Source organism: Ambystoma mexicanum, chromosome 12, assembly GCF_040938575.1.
Source record: "Ambystoma mexicanum isolate Mex_15411 chromosome 12, UKY_AmexF1_1, whole genome shotgun sequence".
In the NCBI taxonomy this organism is placed as follows: domain Eukaryota; kingdom Metazoa; phylum Chordata; class Amphibia; order Caudata; family Ambystomatidae; genus Ambystoma; species Ambystoma mexicanum.
Genome location: NC_090936.1, coordinates 528,648,713 through 528,662,205, shown reverse-complemented (window position 1 = coordinate 528,662,205; position 13,493 = coordinate 528,648,713). Strand labels below are relative to the sequence as shown.

The 13,493-nt window shown below is 40.8% G+C and overlaps 1 protein-coding gene across 1 annotated transcript in view; it reads right to left on the bottom strand.

The window, feature by feature from the left end:
• Positions 1–3,894: 3,894 nt before the first annotated feature.
• LOC138514516 (olfactory receptor 13G1-like) overlaps positions 3,895–13,493 on the bottom strand; it is a 39,458-nt gene continuing 29,859 nt past the window's right edge. The window contains exons 2-4 of the mRNA XM_069629988.1: positions 7,308–7,393; positions 4,481–5,400; positions 3,895–3,931 (exon numbers count right to left, since the gene is read on the bottom strand). Coding sequence (XP_069486089.1) covers positions 3,895–3,931; positions 4,481–5,400; positions 7,308–7,393 — 1,043 coding nt within the window. The remainder of the gene's footprint in view (positions 3,932–4,480; positions 5,401–7,307; positions 7,394–13,493) is intronic.

Genomic DNA, 13,493 nt, shown 5'->3' with positions numbered 1-13,493 from the left:
GTTTACTCATAGTTGCAATGGCACAGTTTCAGAAAGAACACAAGGGCCAACAATTGGTAATCATATGACAAAGCCCACCTACTGTGGAACAAGACCGCTCAACTGCACTCACACAATGCTCTCCTCTGCTACACTTAATTGGCTTACAGATTGTTCTTAAAACACACACATATACCCACTTCTACTGATATTTGTTAGCTTACAACTGCACAATGTGTAAATATGTTGCATTAGATTACAGTCTGGCCACACTTTCACATTAATCGAAAACAGTATGCAGTAAAATGAAGGCTGGAAATCATACATGTAGGATACAGTACAGTCATTTTAGGTGGTTGATCACTGATCATTAAATATGACACTGCCAGTATGGACCCATTGATCATAAAATAAAATAAATTGTAAACTAATAGGTATTGCACCAATTCAAAAAAATCCATTCAAAACTATCTTCTGGACTCTTTAAAATACGTATATTTATGATAAAAAAAATAGGACCCCCATAGTCTCACCACCATAAATAATACATGTCAGTGTGGTCAAACAGTGTCAGTTGAGCTGTAGAGTTTGGTCCACAGAATTGGAAATATTTGGTTTGAATCCCTCACCCCCTAGACCATGTTGCCGCAAGAACTACACTGTAGTGTACTTTTCACTTGTCTACAACAGGATGGTAGATAAGACTTGACATGAGTGATGCAAACAATGGGCACGGGATATACAGAAACCAGATTATGGTTGTAGAATACAAGGAAGACTGAAGTTATAAATGCATGTTTGTACAGCATAGTGCATTTTGTGAAGCAGGTTTAGGTGGTAATAGGTACCGAGGCTGTTACTGGAGTTTTGTTCACTATTACGTTTCTATCATATAAGTTACAGTGCACCAATCATTTGCTCTGTGTGTCAGACCGAGATGTATACGAAACGAAAGTATTCTTGCTGCTGAGTGAAAAAATAGAATTGAATGGCTTTCCTAAATTGGACTGAATACATGAACCGCTAACTAAAATCTTTCCATCTTTCCATTAAGTCCATTAAATATGCATCTACATATATAACATAGAAGCGTAAATGTGAACTGAAATAATATATATATTCTAATGACATTTTTTCGAGGTGACAATAAGAAATATGATAATGCATTCCTTTGGTGTTTACCAAACAGTACCAAAGAGTGAGCAGCATCAGAATACAAACAACAAGGCATTAGACTACATTTAACAAAGGAGCCCTTTGTCACTTCAATGATGGAGAAAATTAAAAAAAATATGGACCATGGCGTTTGTGTCAGTCAATAGACAGCAGCATTGTGGAAGTGGCTGCCATACCTGTATAAAAGTATTCATATTGGGTGAGTTACTGTACTCTTGAGTCAACACACTAATAACCTAACATAACCTACATTGGTGTTCCAGGCTTAATAAAATGGAAATTCATTCTTGTTTTCGTTGCAGGAGGAACGGTTCAGTGACTGCTGAGATATGGTGCTAGCATAAATAAAAAGGAAACAGAATGGGTCTATGTCATCATAATTATAGAGTCCTTTAATGACTATCAAGCATATACCAGTCCAATTTTTAGATTGTTAAGGGATCATTCCATTACAGAAAACAAGGAATGGAATGAAATCATTGTCAAACAATTAATCAAAGCATATCAAGATAATATGTTTACAGTAATATTGAGCAAGAAGTACAACTGAATAAAATAGCACATATTTGAATTTAGCAACAACACGCATACTCATACATTTTCTCACTAAAAATTGGTTATTTTTATTTATACACACAGGTTGTGAGGAAGTGCATGATTTGGGGTAATATTATGGCCAACAAAGCATCAAAACATGTGTTGAGCAGTTTGTTTTATATAGTTAAGATGGTTACTGTATTACTGTAACTTTGATCCCTGCTGACATTTTGCTGAAGCAAGGCTAGTTAAATATATTGCACGTACAAATTAAGGTTTTTGCAATGAAGATACAAATCTTGAAAGAATTAAACGTCAATTATGAGATTGATAAATGAACTGTGGTGAACCATATTTAATATATATTAAACTACAATCTTTATGAAAACATCTCTAAAGCTCTAAAATATGTGTATTTATATAATCCAGGGTCAAATGTGTCACAATAGACTCTGCAGCATTTACTCTGCATTGTATTTACCTTTCAATCGACCTACTGACATTACTTTCTGGACTTTGGACTTTTCTGACGGTTAAATGAATACAAAATGATAATATTTCTGAACCACAATATAATTTTTTGCGTTTGTTAGCTTCAATATTTTTAATATTACATTGCAGTGCCATTTCTCACCATAAGCTGACAGACACCTCAGGATCCTTAATGAATGAGGGACACAGGATACTCACAACAGAGCACTTGGGCGCCTAAGCTCCAATGTTTATGTTAAAGAGATAACAGCAGATACTGCACCATCCAAAAATGGGCACATGTTTTTTTCATTTGCCACACTGTATGCCAGCCAGGATATCATTGTGAAGCTTCAGGCATAGTGAGGTAAAACCTTAGAGCCCATTTTTGTAATGCCAAATTGTATACCAGCCATGTAGCCTTAACTGCTGAATTGGAATCACTAAAACGCCCTGACACTAGTTAGAAGGTGCAAAACCCTTTTTTAGACACTGTGATTAAAATAAAAACTGACTTTGTTTCCCAAATACATGTTTTGAAACTTCTCACTTCAATGCACCTTTCAAAATAAAATCACTAATTTTAGGAAACTAGCAGGGTCCACCTTAAAACTGCTTGCACCTAATTTATTGGTTAAATATGAAATTTAATAATGTATTCACCTTTTTTCTGTTAAATGCAATTCTCTGAGTGTGTACTGTTTCTAACCCCTTGTGTCCCCTACTTCCAGGGGTTTTATGGCCTTTTATATAAGAAAGTAATTTCAGGCCCACATCCCATCCATTATGTTCCACCAGCCAAATAAATGTTCTTTTTTAAAAATGTTGAGAATGATCTGTGCTGTGACTTTCCCTTACAAATCATTTCACTCTGCAACATCTGATGAAGTCTGTCAGACGTTGTAAGCTAATGTTTTGTCCCATCTCTGCCTAGATTTTTTAGTTGGTCCAATAAAAAATATTTGCAGTGAAATACCTTAAATGTTGCTAGAGAAAGTAATCATTTATAATATTCTGTGGATAGAAAAGTTGTGTTTATCACTGATGAGGGAAAAACATATAATGAAATTGAAATCTTGGAATAGTTTATTACCAGAATGCATGTTCAAACATCAGAACCAACTATTGGAATCATTGATATATTCATACCGCCTCATGTATATTATACATCTGCAATCATGTATAGAACTGCACTTTGCGTAAACAAAACCCTCTTGGGTGTCATACATGGAAAGCTAACTGTACTGTAACTAGACTTACTGTATGATTGTCAAATAAAGTACCGTGTAGCATAAACATACCTACAATTTTCTTTATACCTTTCAAAGCAGTTTTAACAGATTGCTCATCTGCTGTCATCAAATATTTCACCTAGAGAAGCGCACATTATTTACTATCTTTGATTTGGCAATGTTATAATTTTAGTCAAATTTTGAGATTAATTACATAAGATACCTTTGGTGCCAGAGAATTGCTGCGAGGAGATACCTTTGTACAGGAGCAGGGATATGCATTAATGGAGCATAACTTGCAAGTGCATACTGGTGAAGTGGCACTACTTTGCCAGAGAACAGAATGCAAAACGAAGAGGAGACATTATTGTCAGAGTGGCAACAGGATGTCATAGCGATATATCAATGTAATGCAATTATGACATTGTCAGAAAGTGGGACATGATGTTGGTGGGGTTAGGAAAGATATTGTAAGGATGAGAAATAGAAAGAAATGCTTTCAGGCACAATAGAGGAAAGATACAATGTCAGAAATGCTCACATATTCTAGCAAAGGGAGACATCTTGATGGAAACTTTCCAGAACAATTTTCTGGGTATTTTGTCAGTAAACACAGTTCTCAGTAGTGGACATTACCCTACTTATATAACTGGTGCAGTTATGGAAAGGGCGAATTTACTGTATTCAATTAAGCAACCTCACGAAGATAAATGTCAGCACAATACATGCTTGAAACATGAATTAAAGCACAACTTAAAACACTAAACATACCATAGAAGGTCACAAGAAAAGAGAAAGTTAACAAACATACACAAAGTACAGAAATTGAAGATACCAATACATCAAACCAAATTGATTTAATAATCGATCATTGGGTACGAAATGATTACATAATGAATGTTGAAAGAAAGGCCAGGAAACCATGAATCACCTGATGAAGTGAACAATTGTATTGTATTGAAAACATTTTGTCAGTATTGGGCTTTCAAAGATGTGAATAACTGTCTTTCTTTTAAAATATGAGTTTCAGTGGAGCATGCTACTATATCATTGGGAACATTTTTCTGGAAAAGTTCTTAATGAACGCTCGCTTAACCTCTTGGTTCCTTAGGCTGTAGATCAATGGGTTTATTAGGGGGGAAACAACAACATAGACAACAGATACTACTTTGTTCCTGGCACCAGCTCCAAAGTTCAGAGCAGGAAGAACATATGTATATATGATACCCCCGTAGAACAAAGTGACTACCAGTAGGTGAGAGGCACAAGTGGAGAAGGCCTTCTTCTTCTTCGCAGCAGAACGTATCTTCACAATTGATGAGAGAATGCATGTATATGAAATGACTGTAAGGAAGAAGCACATCATGCCCAAGAGGATATCTGCTACCAGGCACACACGGTCAACAATGTGAGTATCAGAGGAGGAAATCATTAGAATTAGTGGAATTTCACAGAAGAAATGGTCCAATTCAGCTCCTACAAAGAAGGACAGCTGCAGGATTAGGCCAGTGTGAATCATGGAGTTGAACATGCCAACAAGCCACACCATTGCTCCCAAAGAAATATAGACCTTCTTGCACATGAGTAATGCATAATGGAGAGGATGGCAGATGGCTACATACCTATCAAATGCCATCACTGCGAGAAGCAGAAGCTCAGTACCCAATGCCCAAGAAATCAGGAATAACTGGGTCATACAGGCAAAATACGAGATTGACTTTGACTCCGACAAGAGGTTCTCCAGGATCTTGGGGATGGTGATGGAAGTACAGCAGAGGTCCAAGACAGCAAGGTTGGCCAGAAAGAAGTACATAGGGGTGTGAAGATGAGTATCCGAGCATATGATAGAGATGATCAAGATGTTCCCCAACATTGCCAGTAGGTAGCTCAACAGGAAAGAAGCAAAGAAAGATGCCTGTAATTGTGGGTAACTCGAAAATCCCATAATGAAGAAATCTGTGGTGGTTGTATTATTTCTTAGTTCTGCTAGAGTGGGATGCATCATCTAGTGGAAGAAAAGCAACAGACATTGAATCAATTCAGACACATCTGGAGGCCATAGTGTCGAATTGTTAGCACCCTAGGAACAGTGTCTAGCTTACATGACATAAAGGAAGATTATACAAATTCTTCCGAATATAACAGTCCATTTGGTTTATAGGCATTGGTATTGGCTATTTGTACACAATACAAGGAAAAGGGATTGTGGGTTTACCTTGGCATGTATAAAAAATGATAAATAAGTTAAAACCAAGTATATCCTAACATTCAGCAGGTTTCACCAGCTTTTCTGGTCAGACCACACGTGCAGTCCGGCACTGGCAAGCAGAACTCGTAATGTGGCGGAGAGGTAACAACGGCGCCGGTAGCAATACTGGTGCCGTTGTTGCCTTTTCGCCACATTCTGAATGAGGCCCAATGTATCATTGATATGCCACAATTTTAAGGTAACTCTTTCAATGGTTTCAAGTGTTCCTAATTTCTCTATTTAGAATGTAATTTTATTTGAACTATCTCTTTCCACTGCGGGGTACCAGGCATTTGCCGACTGAAAGCGATTTTCTATCCGAAGATGGCTTGATAGTCCAATTTTACCAGTGTCAATGTTTTATCAAAGAGACATCTGTTGGCTGTCAGCTATTTGTCTGGTACTAAGTATATAATTTCCAATAATTCTGTCCAGAATTGTCACATTTTGATGCAGATGCAGCGAATGGGAGTGAAGCGTCCTTTGGCTGTATTACATCTGCAACATTTTTTGGAGTCTTGTCAGCACAGTTTAATCACTTTTTTGCATTGCCCTGTGAATCTTGTAGGTCATGTTTTCAGTTATTTTCTGCTTGCCAACTGTTGCGGTTAATATGTTTGTGTTTAATATGGCTATTGCCTTTCCTAACCTGGGGTTATCTCGACAGATGCCTTTGTTTCTCCAGAGCAATGCTCACTGATTGCTTTGAGGAAGTGTAAGCGCTTCAAATTTTTGCAGATTGGGAGTTCGAATTTTCTAGTAAGTTCTCTTACTTATTTAATTTTGCAGACTTCACACGTGAATTCCTGCATTGTCTCTGTGTCTAAGTTCCTCTCAAGTTAATCTCTTTGCAAATAATGCACATCTTGGAGTGCTTGACAACTTCAACACCTTGTGTATGTCCTAGTAAGCTTCCTTCTCTGTGGACCTTCTGATTCTTCTTACAATACAAATTTACTGATTATCCCCTTATATCTTGATATGTGTTTTACATCCACACTAGTCTTGCATTCTGCTTTTTCAGCATTGCTTTTTCCAGATTGACCAATTCCAGTGTCTGAGGCTTGGGCATCTGTACTACCCTGCTACTGTGTTCTAGAATTGTGGATTTATAGTAATATTTCATGTACAGGAGACCAAATCCCCCCTTGCACACAGGTATTTGTAGTGTCCTTATTGACAGGCTAGAGTGCCCCACATGAAATTAGAACATATTGGTTCAATCCAAAATGTTTGTTTTGGGAATTGAAGTGGGCCTTGTTAGAAGTCTGGCGGTCTGGAAATAAGGGTGCCGGTAGCAACGTACTGGCACCCTTTCCGCACCTCCAGACTTTGAGAATGCCTGCAGGGGCCAGTGCTCACGGCATGGTTAGTAACGGTGCCAGTGCTTCCGTGTCCCCATTCCTGTGGAGTCCCATGGGACTTCACTGGAATGGGGACATACACTTTCCACTGCCTGACATCCCGACCCATCACCACCTGGAATATCCCAGTGCCAAGGGATATCAGGCAGTGGAACCATGTTACGAGGTTGGCGGCCTTGTATTGAAGCATGTTTGAGATAGGGTAAATAAGTTTCAGAAATATGGTCATTTTGATAACATTCATTTTCCAACCATGGGATTTCAGTCATATGGCATTATCATTGGTTTTCCACAGTTTACTTTACAGCCTGCAACTTGGCAGTAGTCTTCAATTCCTTCAAAGATGATTTCTTTGACATGGTTAACCATGGCTTTATCCATGCAACCTGTGTGTAAAGATTGCATGTATGCAATTATTTCTGAAGTTCCTTTTGTGTAGGTCCTCGCATTGGAAAGGCCCAGAAGGTTTTTTCTCTGCATCCACACTTAATATTTTGGCTAGGAACTGTTTCTATTTACAGTAACACAGGATAACCACCTGGTTTTGGGTCTGATGGTTAGCTTTACTACAGCTGACAAACACTGCTTGGTCCAGGTGTAATAAATGTAGCATTTTGTCTTCAACTCTCAATCCTTTTTCTGAGAATGTATGTGAGGATCTTGCTTACCATGTTAATAAGAGATATTAACCTATACATGCAACATTTTTCAGCATAATTTCCTTGTTTTGAGGTCACATTTATGACTGACTTTGGTATCAATGACTCTTTGAACGTCTGATGAAAATATGTATTTGGAATTGCTTTATTAATTAATGATTGTCAAACACTACAGAATGGAGCAGATGCCAAACTCAATCAGTAGGCCGTGTGGGCCTGGCCACTTTCTTTTCTGCATTGATCCCATGTGCCAACCAACTTCACCTGTGGGAATGGAGGTGCAAATCTTTAATTTCTTGTGCTGTTAAGGAAAGACATGTGCATTTCCCCAGGTATGTCTACATCTCTGTCGTACCCGTAAATGTGTGTGGGCATAGCATTGTGAAACAAATCTGCAAAAATCACTGCTTTTTCCCTGTTTTTGAATCTTATGTTCCTCTGCATGTCTTGGCAGTCTATTTTTTCCATCAAGAATGTGGCCACCTTAGTACCCATTTTCCAATTTGCACTGCCATATAAAGAATAGTTATCTTTCAATCTGTCAGTGTATTTCTAATTCATTTTATATTTGTGTCATTCTATGTTTTAGTTCTTCATGTGGAAATTGTTTCCATATACTTAATCACTTCTTGTAACATCTTTAGATGTGCGTTTCCCTCTGTTCTCCTTGGTCAGATGGCTCATGAATCTTCTGTCTATTGTGAGAAACCTGAGGGTATCCTCACTCCTACTCCCCCTTGATCCTCTTATCACGTGGCCAGGGAAAGCCATTTGCTCCCGAACCTGGGGGTGGAGAAACGAGAGGGGATCACCTGGCTGGAGGGGCCCTCAGGGATTGGAAGTGGGTACCCACAGGTATCCCACTTTCCCTATTCCACGTCATTCATGGGCTATTGTCAAGCAGCTCCCCTCATTTTCCTACATATTTCCTATGACACTACTGAGATGAGGAAGAAGCAACTAGCAGTAGGGAACACCAGTAACTCCTTTCACCACTGTTGGATGAGGTAAATGTTTGCAAAGTGCTGTGAAAGTCAGGCATGTTCCTCTAACTATAGTCAGGCAGGTTCAATTAAGAGCTCACACCTACAACCTGTAAAGAGGTTGCAGGTGTAAAGGAAGAGACCAAGAGAGCAGCACATTGAACAAAAGGGAGGCCTGTGTGGGAGAGGTCAGCAGGGGACCCTCCTCATGAGGAGGCAGCTGTGGTGGGTCCTGCAGAGATGCCAGGACACTGGCAGACAACCCCGGAGACCTGTGGAGCCCAGGAGAGGTTGGGCCATTGGACATCCTTAGGTGTGGGAGCCTATGTGGTCTGGCAAATGCAGCTGGAGCTGCGAGCAGGGGAGGCGCAAGAAACTGCTGACAGCATCAGCAGAAGCAGAGTGGATCTGCCAGCAATATCAGAGAGGCATCAAAGGTGCAAGTGGGGCGCCCAGTCAAAGGAAAACTAGCATGCGGAGCGGAAGGAGTTCAGCGCAACAGAACCAATGGGGACCGGTGAGTGAAAGGGAGCATCACTCGAGACCGGGCCGCTTTAAGGGTGCTGGATGTAAGCAGATTGAATGTCGAGTGAGCTGAAAATCAAACACAGAATGGGAACAAACACAAAGTCACAGGTGGATTGGGAATCAAGCAGCTAGTAAATAATGATTGAAAAGGCATGTATATAGAATATAGAACTAATGAAAATTTTATGATATCAAATACCAAACTGCATGAAAACTTTGAGAGCAAAGCTACGAGTTAATGAAAATTAAATGGGAAAGCACCCATTTGAAAGCAACACATGAAACATGAACACAAGTGCGAAAGAGCATGATGGAAAGGTGGGGAGTAAACTAAGACCACCGCAAAGTGAACCTTGTGAATAAATACAGTCCAGCAACAGCCAAAACTGGCATAGGATGTGAGACACCGTGTGGGGAAGCCAAGAGGCTAATCAGGAGAAGGCAGGAGAGTGTGAAACTGCACATAAAGCAATGAGGCTGATAAGAGGAAGCTAAGTGAATGTGAATTGGTACACGGGGCAGATGAAGAAGAACCTATGTGGGCTAAAGAGCTTAAGGTTCCTGGTTACAAGACCTGTGATGGGTGGACCATGTGGTCGGACAACTGTGCCTAAACCAGGGAACCCTCCATTGTGAATGTTAAAGACATTGCTAAACAAATAAAAAAGGAGCACTGTGAATGAACTTTTAATGCAATCCAGAAGGAGTATTGAGTTGATCTGGAGTTGTGTTAAACATTGAAAGACTGAGACCAATATAAGTTGCTGCATTTAAGTCTTGGGGAAGGGAACCCTGAGACTTGATGAACTGCCATGCTGCCTTGAGGACGGCACCTGAATACCCTTTTTCTTTTGAATGTGTTACCTTAAGCTTGGGGAAGGGAACCCCAAGGATTGTGCAGAACTGTATTGCCTTGAACTCGGGTAAGGAAACCTCAAGGATTTGTGAAACGTTCTTGAACTTGGAGAAGGGGAGCTGAAGAGGAAGCTAATAGCTGGAAGAAGCTCAGAACTTTGTGTTAATCACCATTTCATGTATTACTGACATCCCTACACATTTCTTAGCTTTAGTTGTGAGGGCAAGGATAGGTTTTGGACACAGACATACTTTTAAGTTGAACTTTCTGAATCAGACTTTTCTTAGTTTCGTTCAGGTAGGGAAATCCCACCTTAGCATAGGGCAAGTTAGGCCTTCAACCATCCTTCCATTTGATTCAATAAACCATCTTATTTTGAAATGTGTCTGTCGTCTGTGTCTTGCTTCATGATGCCTTCACAGTACATACACCTTCACTGTTAACCTGACTACATGTTTATCATCAATCCGGCCGCTGTTTGTTTCTAAGAAGAATTTAACAACTCCAGTTATGCTAGCTAAGCTTAGACAAATGTATTTGTTTATAAAGATTAAGATGACAGAGCCTCTTCATTGTTGTATATATTAAATTGACATAAATGAATAATACAATACCATAGTGATTACAGTGTTCAAGTGGAACATTGAAGAAATGTTTTAGATAATATGATGTCAAACTTATCTGGAGCTATATAGGTTGCCCGGGTTTGTGGGCACAAAGACTACAGCACTTTCGCTGATTTTTGTATAAGGTTTTTATGTTGTCTGAGGCCTTTTGGATAAAGCTGCTTTTAGGAAGACTTGATTTGCTAATTAGAGCAGTGACTGTTTTACGTGAAATACATTTGTTGGAAGATGAATAGAATGTGATAGTTTGTAGCTGTATGTACGATTTTATTATCTTTCTTTTGACTTTATTTAAGCAATAAGCACCGAGCCGCAGGGGCATTACTGAGTCAGGTAATGCTGTCACAACCACCAAACCTGCAACACTCGCCTCCACCAATTCTGTATCTCAGGCACACATGTTTGTTCCAAAGCGCCCCCATAGGGTTCATCGTGCATTTAGACCTCTCTACTGCTCCACCAAGAGAGTGTGGAATGAGCCCAGCTGGACCCAGGCATGGGGATTATGGCACCGGATACAACATAGGTTATTTAAGTGACCATCCAACATGGAGGGGAAAGAGCCCAAATGCTATTGAGGGCTGCTGTCTAGTCTCCAGGTGTGGCAGGGTGTGACTGCTATATAAGCCACACCCAGACTTGCGGTCACGCTTCACATTGTTCTGCCAGCAGGCAGTGGCACACTCGCCGTGATCAGCTCTGAGGATGCCAGCCAGCCTTAGAAGAGCCTCCCTTCGCTCTCCAGAGAAACTCATCACCTGTTGCCATCATTGGGTCTGCGGCCCCTCTGCAACATGCCCACTTTGCTCCGGCTCTTCACAACAGCTGCTGATCGGGTCCGCGGCCCCTCTGCAACACGCCCAAGTCTGCTCCAGCTCTTCACATCAACTGATCGGGTCCGCAGCTCCTCCGCTTCACATCCACTTCGGCCCGGCTCTTCCATCAGCTGTCTTGGTCATCCGCAGGTAATCAGCTGCTTCAACATCCTCTTCAGCCATGCTCCTGTGTCCCGCCCAATCAAAGCCCTGCAAAGAGAAAGGGAACAGTAAGTTTAGGAAAGAAGTGTATAAAAACGGACATTGGCAACTTCTTCATTGTGCACACACAACGGTCCAAGGCAAAACAGACACAGACTCAAATAAGATAAAAGCTTGCCAACAAAGGACAATAACAGGCAAGCCAGCAGCAAGATAAGCTACTGAGCTACAATTGCATTCTCGAAAAGCGCAGCAGAGCTCCAAGCCACAGCAGGTCTGGGCAGGGCTATACACCAGTGAAGCGACTGGTGGATTGAACTATTGCGCCCCTGCTAGGGATACAAGCAGGATGGAGAGCTTATCTTATCACATAAGGTGAGCACGCATACACGCAAGCGGGGTGGTTAAGGGAAGTCAGGGGGGACAGGGCGGATTCCAGCTACCACTAAGCTTCTTAACCCATCTCTGTCTGTCTTCTTGGTTTCCCACAGACACAGTCGTCCAGTGAGCAAGAAAAGTGCCAAGGTGAGGTTCCTGATACTCCCGCAGACCGAAGTTGAGCGTGACAAATGCTCCGGGCCCATAGTTATAATGCTTAAAAGGGCTTTTTGCTATTAGTACCCCAGCCCGCAAAACCGGGGTACTAATAGCATTTTTTCTGTTCCGAAAGGCTACCGCATTTTGAAACAGAAAAAAATAATTTTGAAAAAAATGGATGTCAGGGAAGGGAAAATGGCATCCATTTTCCCTTTCCATGGTGGCCATCGGGAACTGACGCGCTGGGAACAGAATTGTTCCCAGTGTGTTCATGCTCGAAAAAGGAGAAATAAGAAGGTAAGTCGGGTTGCGAGGGCGGACAGTGGATTGTTTGCAGGGAAGGGAGAAGGATGAAAGAAAAAATGTACCTGAATCACCAGCGGGGGAGGATGGCAGCCTCCAGCCGTGTGGAGGCTCAGAGCGAGGATTGCCCGTTTCAAGCCTCATCATTGGCTGGGGGGCTGCCACACTTCCCGCCGGGAACAAAGACAAGGAATCGAGGGATTCCCGGTCGGGTAAAGCCCCGGCGAGGGCCAATCAGAATGTTTGTTAATTATATTTGAAATATTGTGAAAGGTTTGATATTAAACCAAAGCACAATAACAAAGGTTTAATGCCTTAATTTATTGTTTTTCTTAAAGCTTCATCATTAAGTAGTGACATATTGAACTGACCCTTCATGCCAATCAGTGTTATATTTATTGTATTGACAAGTGATGAGCCAGGCAAATGTTACCTCAGGTTGATTCTCATGAATCTTGTAGTACATCATGTGATATCTGAAGCATGAATATGCATCTTTTGTGATGCATAGAAAGTAAAGTCTTTACTTAAAACAAAGAATTGCCATCAAAAATCTGTTATGGCTAGTTCATATTGTAGGTGAATTGCCATTTTGTCTTTCTTTCTTTCTACTAATACCAAGACGTTTGTATCTATCCATTTACCTCATTCAAATATGAATTATTCTCTCATTACTGGTTTGTTTTAGTTAGGTTTTGTGAGTTTATTCAACTACTCATAAATATTTTTGTAAGTTGCTATTGGACATGTTTACAACAACTTAAGTGGTGTCTACATTGCTTAAGGGCGAGGCAGGCTTAAAAGAATCTGGCTTCTGTGTCACATATCTTACGGTTCAGGTTTTGGAGGAGCAATATCAAGCCTATTGACACAGTTCTGGATGTGCTGTGTGGCATAGTCACATGCCTAGGGTTGGGGGAGGGGGCCTGAGAAATTCTGGAGGCAAGAGGAAACTGCAGGGTGATAAAAGTACTGGAGCTGGTACGTGAGCTATTCCCCAGTGCCCCTCTCCTCTCC